This window comes from Populus nigra, chromosome 13 (assembly GCF_951802175.1).
Source record: "Populus nigra chromosome 13, ddPopNigr1.1, whole genome shotgun sequence".
In the NCBI taxonomy this organism is placed as follows: Eukaryota; Viridiplantae; Streptophyta; class Magnoliopsida; order Malpighiales; family Salicaceae; genus Populus; species Populus nigra.
In genome coordinates this window covers 2,089,879-2,107,033 of record NC_084864.1, presented here as the reverse complement: position 1 = coordinate 2,107,033, position 17,155 = coordinate 2,089,879, and the positions used below count along the sequence as shown (strand labels likewise).

At 30.3% G+C, this 17,155-nt stretch overlaps 1 protein-coding gene across 1 annotated transcript; it reads left to right on the top strand.

Moving 5' to 3' along the window:
• The first annotated feature begins 12,906 nt into the window (after positions 1 to 12,906).
• Positions 12,907 to 14,265, top strand: LOC133670631 (NAC domain-containing protein 37-like). The gene is made up of 2 exons (XM_062091172.1): positions 12,907 to 13,655; positions 13,763 to 14,265. Exons 1-2 carry the CDS (start codon positions 13,338 to 13,340, stop codon positions 14,117 to 14,119), a joined length of 675 nt encoding a protein of 224 aa, XP_061947156.1. The 5' UTR covers positions 12,907 to 13,337; the 3' UTR covers positions 14,120 to 14,265.
• Positions 14,266 to 17,155: the final 2,890 nt, after the last annotated feature.

Genomic DNA, 17,155 nt, shown 5'->3' with positions numbered 1-17,155 from the left:
AAAATAATTTTTAAAAACTAAAAAAAATCATTGACATACATTTCAACACAAAAAATTATTTATAAAAATAACTATTAACACATTGCCAAACATACTATTAAGTCCTTAGTCCATTTGAATGTTAGAATTTAACCTGACATAATAACGGTCAGGCATGATTCTGCCCTGTAGCACTGCTCCAGTCTTGTATTTAATATATATATATATATATATATATATATATATATATATATATATATATATATATGTGTGTGTGTGTGTGTGTGTGTGTGTGTGTGTGTGTGTGTGTACACAGAGAAGTTTTGCACTCTCTACATAAGACATCTAGAGGTATCCACATATTATAATGCTTTCTCTTCTGTCATTTATTGAGTACAATATTACTAGTCTTGATTATCTATGTCTGGAAGAATATTTTGATTTTCTAATACATACAAATATGATAAATATTGAGCAAAACAATTTAAACGATGTTCATGGTCGGATGCTAAATAATTACATTCTTCTCATATTGTTAAAGAATATCTTTATATCATTTTTAATTAATGCCCCTGAGTATTAATTTTAAAATAAAATTTTTTAACTGTCTCATCTACCAAGAGTATTTTTAGTATTGTAATTACTTTTATGTTTATGATTTAGAAAAATAATTTTTGAAAGAACACTTTTTTTGTGGTTACTTTACGGTAAATTATATGTTTGATAAAAATTATGGTTGAAATTATAGGTGGACATGAAATTACTAAATAGGATATTAATTGTTTCATACTTGAAATTAAACAATTAATACATATTTAATTCTAATTATTTGAAAATAAAATTCTACACTAACACTAACACACTTGGTTGTACATGAAGAAGAGATTACAAGATTAAATAACAACATATCTAGTGTTGGTTTTTTTTTTTTATATTTAAGTTGGTGTTCGAACTGGTTTGTTTGTATCTCTTTTAATCTCACAAGTTCTGAAATTAATAACAATGTAAGTTTTCAGTGGCCTTAAGATGACTCAAATTCATGATTATTGGGGAGCAAATAAAAAATCAAACTAGATGAGTTACCTTTCAATGTTATGTTAGGTGTTGTTTTTTATTAATCTTGGTTGTGGATGGGTGGTGTGTAGATCTGGTTTTGATTTATGTGTTTTGTAATGGTTTGTGGCTAGAAAAAAAAAAAAAAGAGAATGAAAACACTGGATATAAAGAGAGGTTCTTTAACAGTGGAAGAGGTCGGCATAGATTTGAATGACGGGACAATGAAAGTCTTGAACTGGATTCTCTAAGGAGAACGAGTAGAGAAGATAGGGATATTTTGGTAAAAATAAACGGTCTTCTAGGCTTATTACTTTTTGCACATGAATCTTAAAAAACGGTGAAACATGCTTTTCATTAACATGTATTTGGAGCACAAATTGAACATGAATCCCACATCTTTAAGCCTATATTTTACTCATTTACCAAACCACACCATGCTTTCTAACACAAAAATATAGTCCTCAATCAAGTGAAAAGATTATGAGCATGTTTGGGAACGCGGTTCAACCCATATTCTCAAAAAATTTTAATTTTTTTTTACTAAAATTTAACATGATTTATATGTTTTGAATCGTTTTGATGTTTTAATGTTAAAAATAATTTTAAAAAAATAAAAAAAATTATTAATATATATTTTAATATAAAAATTATTTAAAAAATACCCTCAACAACACTGCCACAAGCTATATATATCAAATGCCATCAAGGGACAAAAGAAAAGATGCCCATGAACGAATGAGCAAAGATGTATGATTGATGATGATTCCATGTCAAAGACTACTTGCCTGGGAGAAGTACAGGCTACACAGCTAGCAGTACCATGGACAAATGAGCAATGATGTATGATTTGATGATGATTCCACAGCCAGGACTCCTTGCCCCAGATAAGCACAAGCTGTACAGCTAGCTAGCATACCATGGACGAATGAGCAAAAGATGTGTGATTGATGATGATTCCATATCACAGACTATTTGCCACCTCCCATATTTCCGTTTTTTTTTTTTCCAGTTCTCGATACAAATAATGAATAGTTTTGAAATATATAAACCATGAATCCAAAACAACATATCTTAAATAAATATATTGCATGTTTAAGAGACTCTTTCCAGATTATGTTATAATCCAAGATCTGAATTAGAGGATCGTCAATAATGTTTTTTTTTTAAATTCCCTGAAATTGTTTGAGGGATCAGTTTTTCAAAACAATACTAAACTAAATTATTTCCAGATTTTTATAAAATATTGTTTTAGTTTGTTTAAAAATAAATGAAACAAAACAACTTGTTTTTTATTAAGAAAAAACTTGGGTTGAACAACTATTAATTAGATTCATGCCGGACTCGAGTGAGTGTAAATTATTAGATTAACTTGCTAGAATGAACCAGGTTTAAAAAATATGTTATCTATGAATGATTACATTTACTAATAAATTTTTTCTAAAATTTTAACTTAAATTAAATGTATTTAGACAAATATTTATTGAATGATCTCGTTAGCTTTTTATTTATTTATTTACGATTCATAATCTTGCACGTATCAAACCAAACTCATTACAACTTCTACATATAAAATTGACTGAATATTAAAAGTGGTCCACTAAATTACATATGGCTTAGGATTCTCATGGATTCTCATCATAATAGGCTTTTTCTTGCATCAAATAAAAGAAGAAAAACTGAGTCAACTAAAATCATTAAATTAATTAAGTTTTGAATCAATTGTAATCTTGGCTACTTAGTTGCTAGTAGTCCTTTTCATTTCCTTACCTTTAAGTCTTATTCTTGGGCCCAATAATTTCTAGTGATCTATTATTTATTCAAATGGAGTGAGAAATCATTAAAACGAAGAACAAAAGATACAAATAATACTAGCAACTAAGAAGTTTCCTAGCTGATGATCCCATACACCTTTGGGCCCAAGAATATATATCTAGTGGAGGTCATTTCATGAGCTCCATCAAGCTAATCAAGCCCTTCACTTTCCAGCAAATGAATCTTTGCAAATATTTGCCTTTCTGTAACTATTTAGACCTTAATTAAAGTGACAAGTAGCTAGGAATAGGAAAATGAAAGACCTGGTTGATAATTAGGGAAATTCTAACCCTTTTACACGGCGTAAGCTGTAGCAAAACAGCATCTTGTGCACATTCTCAACCCCCCCGCGGTTTCTTTCCTTGAGAAACAGTTTATCATTCCTGTGGCGTATGGGATGATGTCAATAGGAAGGGACTTGTGGTCTAATTCTGCGGCTTAAATTGTTAGTTTATGTTACCTGGAAATTACCTCCAATTTAGCTATTGTGGTTCTATAAGCTCGAACCAATAATTACTCATGAATTTTATTTCTGAAAAATTATCATATATTCATGATCACATCTCGTAAATTCAACTCGATAAAATTAAATTATATTAAACAATATCGAGTTTATTAGATTAGAAGGAACTATGTATAGTATAAAAGACAGCTCAATTGGACCGAATTTAATTTTTTTTTTGGAGCTTATTTGCTGAATTGGTACAAATATAAAGCTTAAATTAATTTGGAGAGTTTCCAAGCTATTTGAGATTAATACAAATATTATAATTAAGAAATAAGAGTTGTTCTTTTACGCTTCAACGTGAGATAAGAGTTGTGATGAAGCTATCTCTCGACCGATGAAATTCCAACAACCTATTCAACCAATAGATTGCCTTTTTTCTTTGTTTAATGCTCAAGATATTCTAATGAAATTAATACATATGTTATTCATAAAAGAAAATGTCCGACATGTTTTTAGATTAGTTTTTGTATATCAAAACCAATTTATTCCTTGATGATCATGTTTTAACATGCCTTTGGCAACTAGAATGATGCATTGACTAGAAATTCTTTCTTGTAACCTTTTTTTTTATTATTATTCAAATCCAAAATATAACAAATGAAAAGCATATAATAATAATAAAAAACTTTCTTATAGCTCACTATGCATATGGTAGCTCACTATCAAAAAATTAACAAATATAAAAGAAAATAATAATGTAATTTTTCTGTTGGTATACTACAAAGACCTTTACCGACATAATTTTCCATTCTTGCATCGATTAGTAAACACCGACAAAAAAATTCTCTTAATATATATCAAGAAAATTGCAGTGGGAAAATAAGGAATTAAAAAAAGCCAAACAACACAATAATATGTAACTTTTACATACGACATTACCAAAGAAATTAACCTGATGGTAAAGTACATTCATAAATATGCTAACAAATTTTTTTTTATCGTTATATACCGAGAGAATTATGAAGAGTATTATAGTGAGATTCAAAAAGATAAATCGTACGATGGTGTGAAATGTTTCCTACATAATGATCAATGGAGTTACTGATAGAATAATTCCATCGATAATGTCATCGATGATATTTAATTTATGACCTGATGATTGACCATCCTCTCCTCCTCCTTCATTTCTCTTTCTTTCTTATGCATTTTTTCTATAACAAACAGAACCCCCCCATTTCAACATAATTCAACCTTCCATAATAAATCCAGCCACCATAACACCCAGTTTGTCAGTATTCGTGTTCCGATTCAAATTTTATTGAGGATTCTCCATTTTATGTAAGTAAATTTTCCTTTTTTTTTTATTTGAACTCAAATTTAAAATGTTGATTTTTTTTTGTATATTTTTGTAATATATGTATTTTGTTTGGGTGTTTACTTGTTTTATAATTTTTTCTCATACAAATTTATTGTATGAATTTATGATTTGTACATGTTAGGGTTTGTTTTAGATTTTGTAAACTTATATTTGTTTGTAAATTGGTGAAACTTATGTCGAATTTTTGACTTAGATGTTTTGTGATGAAATAAAAATGGCTCATTTAATGGGTCCATTTTATATTTTATCAATTTTATTACTGAGTTGAATTTTTTGATAAATGTGTAGAAATTTGAATTTATGTAGATAATTGATAATGGATTAAAAGTACTATTAAAATAGATTGAATAAGTTTAAGCTAAATCAATATTTTTTGCAAATTGTTTAGTTAATGTAGTTAATTAATACATGTTGGTATCATTATTTTATATAGATTTGATATAAGCAATGAATGATTGTTCATGGATGTATAGAGATTTACTCTAAGAGTTACAAATGATGGGTTATTGTAATGGGGTTTAAGGTTTTATTAATTATGCACTATCTAATCTAAGAAATATTAGTGGAGGAGGGGGGTATTACATGTTCATGCAAGAGGTATAAAAATAAAAAAGGTTTTTCGATCTAGATGTTGTAACAATGCATATTTTATAAAAAGGGTTCATAGAGAAATACTGTGTTGGTATGCATACGAAAAATCATATGTTCCTCATGATACCATGGTAGAAAGGATGGTTGGGTCAACTTCTAGTTCTAGTAACGTGCCAAGGAGTTGTATATGACAACAATAATCCTTATAGGAATATGGTTATAAATGCAATGAGAATAAATTAGGGTCATACCGATCAATATCTAATCATAAATAAGAACCTAATGCAAATGCGACCATGTTTTTGATCTTTTAAAAGATTATAATGAACCATTATTAGATGATTGCACAAATCACAATAAATTATCGGTCGTTGCACAGGTGTTCACCATAAATTTAAATCATAGGTTGAGTGAGGCCGCTTATGACATAATTGTTGAATGAATGAGAAGCTTTTTATCTGAAGGGAATAAGCTGAAATAAGACTTTTATACTGCTAAGTCCATGATGAAACCTTTTGGCCTAGGACACTAGAAAATTGACATGTGTCCCAACTTTTGCATGTTGTACTACTACCTTGAAAATGCAGAGTTGACCGAGTGTAAAACATGTGGGCATTCTCATTATTAACCCATGAATGGTAGAGGAAGGACTCTTATTGTACATAGAAAACTTATATACTTTCCAATCACACCTAGACTGCATAGATTATTCATGTCACCAAAGACTGTTAAGCACATGACAAGGCACCAATCATATGATGTGGTGGATTGAGTGATAATGCACCCTTCCGACGGTGAAGTCTAGAAACACTTTAATAATATGCATCCTCAGTTTTTAATGGAGACAATGAACGTGCGTCTTGGATTATGTATAGACAATTCAATCCATTCAGGTCATTCGCTGCTCTTTATTCTTATTGGCCGATGATACTCACGATTTATAACGTGCCACAAAGATGTGTATGAGGCTGAAGTTCATATTTTTATCTACGATCATACTTGGTTCTAATAGTCTAGGTCGAAATATAGATATTTATCTTCAACTATTGATTGATGAGTTGAAGCAGTTGTGGTCATCCAGAGCTTTAACTTATGATGTATCGAGGAAACAAAATTTTTTGATGTAGGCAATTTGTTGTGGACTATCAGTGATTTACCAGCTTATGAAATGGTTTTTAGTTGGAGCATGCATGAAAAACTAGCATGTTCATATGATATGGAAAATAACAAAGCATTTTTGCTAACAAATAGTGGTAAAACATGGTTATAGACGTGAAGGGGAAGACAAAGGATAACATTAAGGCTATAATGGATATAACTTTATTTTGTCACTGTAAAAATATGAAGTTGGTTTATTTTGGGTTAAGGGTCACAAAGCCCAAATTCAGCTTCACCTTAGACAAGAATGCACAGTTACTTGTCTACCAATAACTTAAAAGTTTATATTTTCCTAATGGACATGCCTCGAACACATCAAAGTTAGTGAATTTGAAGGATTGTAGATTTTTTGGAATGAAGAGTCATGACTGCCACATGTTTATACAACCACTTACTCCATTAGCTCATTGAGATTTATTGCCAAAAGGGATATGAAATGCACTCACAAAGATTAGTTACTTCTTTAGAGATATATGCTACAACAAGTTGCAGACACAACACATAGAGATAATTGAATTGAATATCATCCAAATAATATGCAAACTTGAGATGATATTCCCTTAATTATTTTTCAACTCGATAGAATATCTACCTATATAGTTACAGTTTGAGGTAAAAGTTGGAAGCCCAGTCCAATATAGATGGATCTATTCATTTAAGAGGTTAAAGATTACACATGCATCGTAATTGAATTTTTGTTGTCTTTCTTTGCATATTTCAAAACATTTATTTAATTCCATCCAGGTGCTTATTCAACCTTAAGAGGAATGTGAGAAAACAAGGCATACGTTGAGGCTTCGATATGTGAGATCTATATTGTTGAAGATATCTTAACATTTATCTAGTACTATTTTGAGCCTTAATTGAGAATAAGAATCAACCACATTCTAAGGCATAATACTAGTAGGGAAGTCCCTTCATATGAGAACTTGTCAATATTCTCCCATCCTGAACGACTCGTACTAAAAAATATTGTGAGAGGAAGATATTTGTAAGAAATAGTATTCAGATAAGAACATAATTATATGCTATTTAATTTCAATGAACTGAGACCTTTTATTCATTTTATTCAATAAGTATACTACTTAACATGCTATTTTTAAATTTTTTATCTCTTATAATATCATAAATTGATATATTGTTAAATTCCTCATAAGTAACATTGTCAATATTTACTGTCTAAAAACTCACAGCTGACTGAATCCAAAAGCTTTTGATTACAAGATGAACAATTTTCTACGTGATTCAAAACACATGTAAGCACTGTTTAATTATTCTTTCTCGATATACTTAATTTCATTACATATTTCTAGCTAATTATTCATAGTTGTACTTCATGTATGAGGTTTATCAATTGGGAGGGAATGCTAGTGTTACTTTGTCTTTACTAAGTCTAGGTCCTGAAAGAAAGGTAAAGTGCTACAACAGGTATTTCATCAATGGACATGTGTTTCATACTAAAGAATATGTAGAAAGATATATAACTGTGAGGTTTATGTTAAGGGATCGACTTTTAATGAGTTTGAAGTTGACTATTATGAGAAGTTAGAAGAGCAGGGGCGGAGCTAAGATTATTTGTTAGGAAGGGCCAAAATTAATATAATAAGATATAATATTTATTTTAATTTATTGTACATGAGTTGTAAAAAAAACCTGTATAATTTAGTTTTATTCAAATAACTTACTACAAATATATGATCTTTGTATAAGGTAAAAGGTTTGAAGCAATACCAAATTAAGTCAAAGCAATGAAGTTAATTTTATCTTCATAATATATTCATCACTTTAATGTTGTTGGTCTTTATACCTATCAAATATAAACATACAAAGTATATAAGAAACATTAGCTAAAGCGAAACATTTTTTATATTCGATAAACTTTGAAATAAAGCAAAAAATAATAAAGAATGATTCTCACTAATCAACACGGGTTTTTTGTAAACTGAAGCGTATTGGAGTTGCTCAACCATAACTTTAACATTACACATTAGAGTTGGTTCACTAAGTTGCGAGTTATCAATATTTTTTTTTATTTTTTTTCAAAAAAAATCAAATTCTTCTGATTTTGTTCATGGTTCAACCTAAACTCCAAACAAATATCGTGAGAAAAAATTGATAATTTTAGTGGCTATGCTAAAAACAAAATATTAAAAAAAAATCAAAGTATAATCAAAACAAACCAATAAATTATATCTAATTAATTAAAAAAAGGCACTATAACAAGAATTCAAAAAACTATTGGTAAAACTAGCAGATTTTAGAAAAAAATGAAGCAAAAATGGTAGAATTATATATAAAAAAATCTCATCAAATTATTAACAAACATATCAAAACAAAACAAAAATAGATTTTAAATTTAAGTTACCTTGTTTTGTTTGATGAAAAATAAATTAATTGGTGGCTTTGCTTCAATCTTTTCGTTAAAATTTTTTACATGTAATTTATATTTATATTTATATTTTTGATCGGTATGACACCACTAATAGAAGAATCAAAGAAAATCCCCATCATGATCGGTTGAAATTAATTCAAAGGCTAGACTCCACAACATCGGCAATATCTTTGTTTTCGCTAAGTAATACCAGTAAGTTTATTACACATATACTTTTTCCTTTATAAATGATCGTTTAAGAGTTGATTGATTATCTATAGTGAAAACTAAACTCAAAGGTCTTATCAGGGTTTTTCAGGATGACAACGATGAATTAACTATGGGGATGATTTTCTTTTAACTGGTGAGTTAGTTGATCCATATCGAGTTGCGTCGTCTAATGACTTAGATGAAAATTTAAATTTTTGCATCACAAAAAATATTTTTGTTGATGTTGACATTGAAAAGTTGAATGATGTTTTGATCTCCAATGGACATATACAAGTTGATGAAGATGATATTAACGAAATCAACATAGAAGATTGCGATAGAAATAGGGACAAGTCAATTGACAAAAAGAAAATTTTGATTAATTTGCACAAGCATTCTCTTCTCTTCTCATTCTTAGGTATGTTGTCTTTCTTTATTTTTCTTCTTATTTTTCTTTATTTTTTTTTGGTTTATTAACTATCTCTTCTTTTTATTTTTTTTCATTATCAGTTGAAATTAAGCATACAATTAAGGTATGTATTTTTCATTAATTTTTCTTCTTTTTTTATGTTTTTTTGCATTATTTTTTTTGTCATTATTTTTGTTAAATTTTATGTTCTTAATAATTTTATAAATTAATAAATGTGTTGAATATTAGTTGTTATTGAAATAAGTTTTGCATTATTTTGTTCAATTTTAGTTGTTTGTTTTTCAAATATGTTGTTCAATTTCAATTAAATATGTAGGATTAATTTTAATTATTATTATTTATGTATTCCATTTAGAATAAATTTTTGTAAGTTTGGGATTAAAAATATAATCACTTAGAAATAATTGTGTTGAATTTTAGTTCTTATTGTAATAATTTGCATTATTTTGTTGGATTTTTGTCTTTTTTTTATTTTTTTTGTTCAATTGCAATTAAATGTGTAGGATTAATTTTAATTATTATTTTGAATTTTTATAAATTTAGAATATTTTTTTGTAAATTTATGATTAAAAATATTATCACATAGAAAATAAAAATTTTCTATGAAATTAAATTATGCCATATTGTTAGAAGAAATTGAATAAAATCAATTGGTTTATGGCATAAATGTTGTGTATTTATAGGTTTAAAAATCTTGAGTAGTCTATAGTATAAGGGAGATGTTGCTGAATTGTTTTTTTAAAATAAGGATCATCTAATTTTTTTTATCCATTAATTTGTGTAGTTGCCTAAAGAAAAGTCTATTGCACGTCACAAGAACATGATCACTCCTAGTTCTTCTAGCGGTGATGCTGATGACTACGAGTCATTAGGTGTCGATCAAGAACACACTTGAGGCACATGCACCGACTTAAGATGCAAGCTCGTCGAGTGTGATGCCACAACATTGAGGTGGGGTCCCTTCACAACTAGATTCATTTACTTGCAAGTATGAGGCATAGTGAAATGACGACCTTTTAATGTAAGTTTGTTTAGCTTTCACAATGACATGTTTAATCATTTTTGAAAAAAAATAATTTCATTTAACGAATGCTATTTCAGGTTTACAAACATTGAGGTTGCGAGAGCAATAACATTGACCTTTAAATCATTGATAAAAATTTCATTGTTTCAATAGAGCCAGGTTTTCAAACATCCTGAATGGAAATCGTAGGTCGGTGCATGGTTTTCAAGGTTCAAGGTTTGTATTAACTTAAATATTCTTTTATGTTAATTTGGACCGTTTATTGAAATTACTAAAAATTTTCTTTTATAAATTTTTACTTCAAAGAAAAATTTGAATGGGAGAGAGTTGATAATAATATTGTGAGGAGGGTTTGAGAGAATCATGTTGCAATTAGGTAAGATTGAATTCAAGATATTTTTTTTATTCCAAATATTAAAATTTTATTTTGCATTTACTAACAAATAATTAATTTGTACCATATAGGTTGTGTAATTTTTTATATGAGATGTAAAAGAAAGCTAAAAAATTTGCAAAAAAAAGGAGAGTTTTCAAGCTGGAATGACATGGCGGTTTAGAAGGATTTCAAATTGCCACACATCTCAGAGTCTGTATGGGCAAAATACATTCAACAAGTGACATCCACATGTTTCACACAATGGTCACAGTCTGGTGTAGAAAATCAAAACCAGTGTGTTCACGGTTTCGTTACCACACACACCAACGACTCTATTCTGTTCCTTTTGCATGCAAAGCAGATGAAAAGATTTTTTTTTATTAGATCCATGTTTGATTAGTTGTTTTTTATAAATATATTTAGTTGAAAATATTTTTTTTCTTTTAGGCTACGGTTCTTAAACGTGACAGCAGTTTGTGGATAACCGAGCTTAACATTTTGTAGTATGTTGGTTTTCAATCATTTTTTTCTTTAGTATTTCCTTGAATTTAATGAATTTATTTTTCTTTCTTTAGTATTTCCTTGAATTTATTTTTTGTTTCTAATATACATATAACATTCGGTTAAAAAAGAGACACATGGACTATCCTTTAACCTATCTAGATCTTGATCTGGATTTGTGATTGGAGGTAAGATCATCCGGTGGACTCGATAGAAGTCATGCATATGGACTCTCTAATACTACGACCAAGAACTTGTGGATGATTTGTAGTGCTTCAACTGTTGGATGCTCGCAATCGATTCCAAGCACTCAAACTCCGGAGTTCACGGCAATATTCAACCAACGAGCACAGACTCGGATGACCCATGTTAATGATAAATATGAATGACTTACTATTGATAATAAAGAACTCCATTAATTGGTAATGGAGATGAGATCACATATGAGTGGTTCATGTGCACCCCCTAATTGGCCCCATGATCCCGGCGACTACCAGCATCCTCCTCTAGCGCAACCTTTATTTTAAATTTATTGTATTTGAATGTACAAATATTTAAATTTGTAATAAATATTTGATTTTTATATTATTTTAATTATTTTTCTATTTTTTTTAAATATATTTTTATTAATTTTATAAGAAATATTATTGACGGGGTTACTAACGACACAACTCTATCATTATATTCTATAGAGTTGGAAAAGAATTACTAAAAATTTCACTATTACTGATGAGGTTACTGACGAAACTAGTTTGTCGGTATATTACAGAGAGTTGGAAAACAATTACTACAAATACCACTACTACTATTAACTCACCTACAAAATTACAGATGATATTTTGTCGGTGATATGTTATATTTACTAATGGATCGATATATTGATATAAAAATAAAAACACTGATAACATTACATATGATTTTCCTATTAGTGATATGTTAAATTTACCGATGGAGTTACTGATAGAATAAAGCGAATAAATTTTTTTTAGCACTCTTTTTTCATATGTAAATCCACTAATATATTTATTATGGACATACTCATCAACAATCTATAAATTACGTGATGAGAGTTTTTCTTATGAATTATTTTTGTTTATGAGTTTGTTAGTAATATACATACCGATAAACTACTAATATAAATACTGAAAGAAATCTTTGTAGATAAATACGTTAAAACTACCAATGTTAAATCTGGCAGTTGCTTAAGGTGTCTGAAATCTAACTTATGAGTTTGATTTGATCTAACTGGATCTGATTGGATCCCTTGTATATTATCTGGCATCAATTCAGGTCGGTTGTCAGATTATCAGATTTTTTTTTTCGTTAAAACTACCGGTTTTTCTCAGGCTAATTTTTAGGCCATTATTAAAGTTTTCTCAAGTCATTGCCATTGACTCCATTTTTCTCCTTTTGGACAGCGCAAAATTTCTAGTGGTGTCGTTATCAATTGTGCTTGCGTTTTCTTCTTTGAATATTTTGTTATATCTACCTTTTTGTCCCTTTTCTCTATATAAGGAAGCAGCATTGTATGCCATTGTTCAGAGAATTAGCTCTCTAAAACGAAAGGGAAATTACTTCATTGTATGCCTTGAAGATGGTGCCGCATGGGTTCAGGTTCAATCCAACTGATGAAGAGCTCATCCAATTCCTAGACAGAAAAGCTTCTGGCCAAGAAATGCCACTTCATTTCATTCTCGAAACAAATGTTTACGAGCGTGAACCACAGGATCTTGAATGTGCGTAATATGCACCATGTATTTCTTTGTTCTACTGCATGTAGGGCTCGTGATTTTTCTTCCCTTTTCTTTGCAATAATGGTATAGTGCGTGGAAATGATTTTTTAAAGCTTTTTTGCATGATACTATATGGTACAAATTAATTTCAGGCTACCTATATATTGTCTAGGGTTCAAGTTTAGAGGGATAATATCATATTCCGTGATCTTGTCCATCCATTGAAATTTACAGTATCAATGTTGAGTTTATGTTAGTTTCTACCTTACTATGAGATCTGACTGCTTAAGTCAGATCTCTATAACAATATTGTTACATGCAGGGAATCAAACCACGCCTTTAAGCAACGGTGAGAGATACTACTATTGTACGAGGGAGATAAACTATTCGAGGGAAGTACTCGGTCGAGGATGGTGGAAAGCTACGAGCCATGTCAAGAAAATACATGCTAATAATGATGATCAACTTCTTGTTGGGAACAAGAGGCCTTTAACATTCCATAGGTTCAAGGACAATGAAAGAAATCGCAATAATGCCGTCAAGACTAATTGGATTATGTATGAATACAGCCTTGAATCAAGAACCACGGTACTAGTTTTAATATTTTTGCGTGCACAGTTCTAAGTTAATTGGTCTTAATTAATTATATGCATCTTCATATGTTTGTTTCATTTGTACTACTTTCATTTTGTTAGTTATGGAAGCTGTGCAAGATTAAGCACAAGGGGAAACCAAGCGTGCAAGAAGAGATGGAGAGTATGAGGGAACAATATTCATCGAGGAATGATTTCGAAGCAGGTAGTTCGACCAATTTTGTTGGTGGGCAACAGCAACAGGAGCAGACCATACTGTCTACAAATTATGAAGGATATGATCATCATCAATCCTATTATCAATGGAACAATATGCAGCAGTTACCACCATCCCCATATGATCCTTATCTACCGGCACCACCGAGTACAAGTAGTGGTCACTATTATGTGGAGCAGCAAGAGAAGTTAGAGCCCAGTGATGAGCACCCATTTCCTAGTCTTTGGTCTTGGACGAACTAGGATTTTGTTGTCCATCATTTTTTGTTGCTTCTAAATCCAGGTTGCTATGAATGTATGAAAAAATTGCTTATGCATGTTTTGGTATAAGGAAGGACGTCTCGTTGCCTTTCTGTTACTGTAGTCATTATCGCAATGTTAGAAATAAATACGGCTGTCTCGAGTAATTGTAATATGATGATTGTTCAGTACTTGTTTATCCTCCATCTTGGCCCCCTCCCTCATTCACTACGTTGTACTTCTTTCTTGGTCCTAAAAATAGAAGCCATACCCCTTAATTACCCTTCATACATACTAAAATACATTGATTCTAAAATATATTGAAAAATTTCCTTTGTAGCTAAGATAGGAAATCAACATAAACTAAATACACATTTGTTCGAACAAGAATCAACATCAATTCATTTTTTTATTTGATATTTGTTGTGAAACCTGCAGCAATAATGATGAATATTGCAAAAAAAAAAAAACACAAGAAAAATATATAAATTCAATGTTGTTCAACAATATTATGTCTATATTCACAGAAATCATAAATTTTATTTCATTATATGTCAAATTAGAGTTAAATAATATGTATTTATAGTAAATCCTAATCACTCTAAGGATATCAATAATTTTTAATCATATTTATTTACCATACTGCGGGGTGTTGGATCCACACCCCCAGCCTATCAATCATTTCTCTTCCCTCATTTTAATGCAACACTGCTTATAAGCTACAAACTACAACGATATTTATAGATATTCTTAGACCTACATCAATTGAAATTACGTTCTCTAATCAAACAACCTTAAAGAGAAACATGTGATCTAAATTAATATATTTGAAGGATAATGAAAAAATTATGTAATTTTCTTAAAAGTTATTGACATACAAAATTGTTTTTATAGTGAATTATAGGTCATACTGTACTTAGCTAGGTTGTATGTTTGTCATACTTGTAAATATAGACACGTACATCAATCAATCGGCTACATAAACCTAATTGCATTAGTCATCCAGCCCTTTTTATTTTTTATTTTTACAAAAAGAAATACACTTTTCTCTTAAGTTTTTGACGTACAATACATTTACAGTGTGAATTATCATACTATCGGTTATAAAGTTTGTAATACTCTTACTTCAAGACTTTAAGTATGAATATGTACAGATAAATCAATTGAATCCATTGAATGAAGGAGAATTTTAATATTCATATTAACAGATTTAAATATCGTAACTCTCATTCTCTTTAAGAAGTAAAATTTAGATTCAGCTCTACTTCGCATTATTGAATTTTGTGAGGTCAAAATACACGCAAATGAGTAATATTCCTACACATAACTATCAATCTAACATCGTCCACTTGCTGCTACATGTGGAATGAATGCCATGAGTGTTGTATATATGTACAGTGAAAAATGTGAATGCATCCTTCCGTTCACACTAATTTAGCTCTGGGAGTCAAACGTACGTAGATTTTCGTTAGATTTCAATGTGTTAAAAGGAAACAAGAGCAAGCACCCATGCATATACAATGATTGATGATGATGGTCAATAAATACCTTAAGCTGACTGCAGAAGCTGATGCATGGATGGAAATGAATGTGAGTGATCCAATCATAACACAAATGACTGTATCAACAAATCATCGATCTGTAAAGGTGTACAGATAATTCGTGTTCCTAGCTATCCAACTGGTAGCCAACAACTACAAGCAACCTTTACACTAACCCAAAAAACAATAGTTGATGGGTGCTTATAGGGTATAATGAAAAGGAGAGAGACCTAATGATAGCATCCTTAATCGGGGAATGTCCTCTTGCACGCTAAGGTATGAAACATCCCAACACATGAGGAAAATGAGGGTGGTTTTACTTTTCCTTGGTTCAAGATGATCGAAAAGACTCCAATGTCTATTGTAACAAGGAATAGGAACAGTCGGTATTCGGTAACATGATACAAGGTTAAAATAATATTAATTACATGTTTGAGATATAATTTAATAGTTTAAATTATTGAGTTAATACAATTCTTTAATATAATATCAGAATTTTAATATTAAGCGGTCACGCGTTCGAATCTCATTATTTTTATTTATTTGATAAAAATTAAAAATAAAATAGTATGAATCTGTACAAGTTTTAAGTCCAAAGAGTTGTTAAGGGGATGATATATATAAAAATAATATAAATTATATCTTCAGACCTCATTTAATAGCTTCATTATTAAATTAAGATATTTTTTCACATATATGAATTCCAGTTTATGTAAAGTTTGATGCAAAGCTTGTAGGTTTCTTTATAGCTAGCACATCTAACAGGGTTGGTGTAAGTAAAACCAACCTTCAATGCTCCTCCATTCACCCTGGTGGCTTCAGGTAAAAGCCGTTGTGGTGCTTTAAATGGCCTGGTACGAGTAGATGTCATGCCTAGTTTTGATAGCATTAGTTCTCGTGGGGGAGAACTATTTTTGGGATTCGTTTAATTGCCAATATTCTTCTGTTTTTCAGCACAGTATACAGAATTTTATTAGTTCAAGGAAGGACACCATAGATTCACATGGATTTCAACCACTGTTTAGAGCAACAAATAAAATACACAGAGGGACTGCACAAACAGCGTAGCAGTACTGTAGCCTAAATGAATCAAGAGGTGCGGAGGGAACCACAGTTCATAGGAAAACAAAATCATGAAATGGCAACAACTAAGTTTTTTATTCAGCAGCATGCCAAGATTGATACAGTCAATGCAATACCAAAAGGGGGCATCCTTCATGAAAGACAAAACCATGATATCCAACAGGCACGTGTAGGGCCCACCGCTCATGCAAATGCATACATTTCCCAAGCCTGTTGGATGAGTGAGGTTCCTGTCATTTGCAAGTGATCATGAAATCCTCGGTTGGACACGCATATGCTATTAGGATACTGATATACAAACTCGACAAGACAAAAGGTAAGGAATAAGATAAAATAAGAAATAAGACACATAAGAATTTACGTGGTTCACTCGATTGGGCTACATCCACAGGCAAGTATAGAAGGATTTTACTAA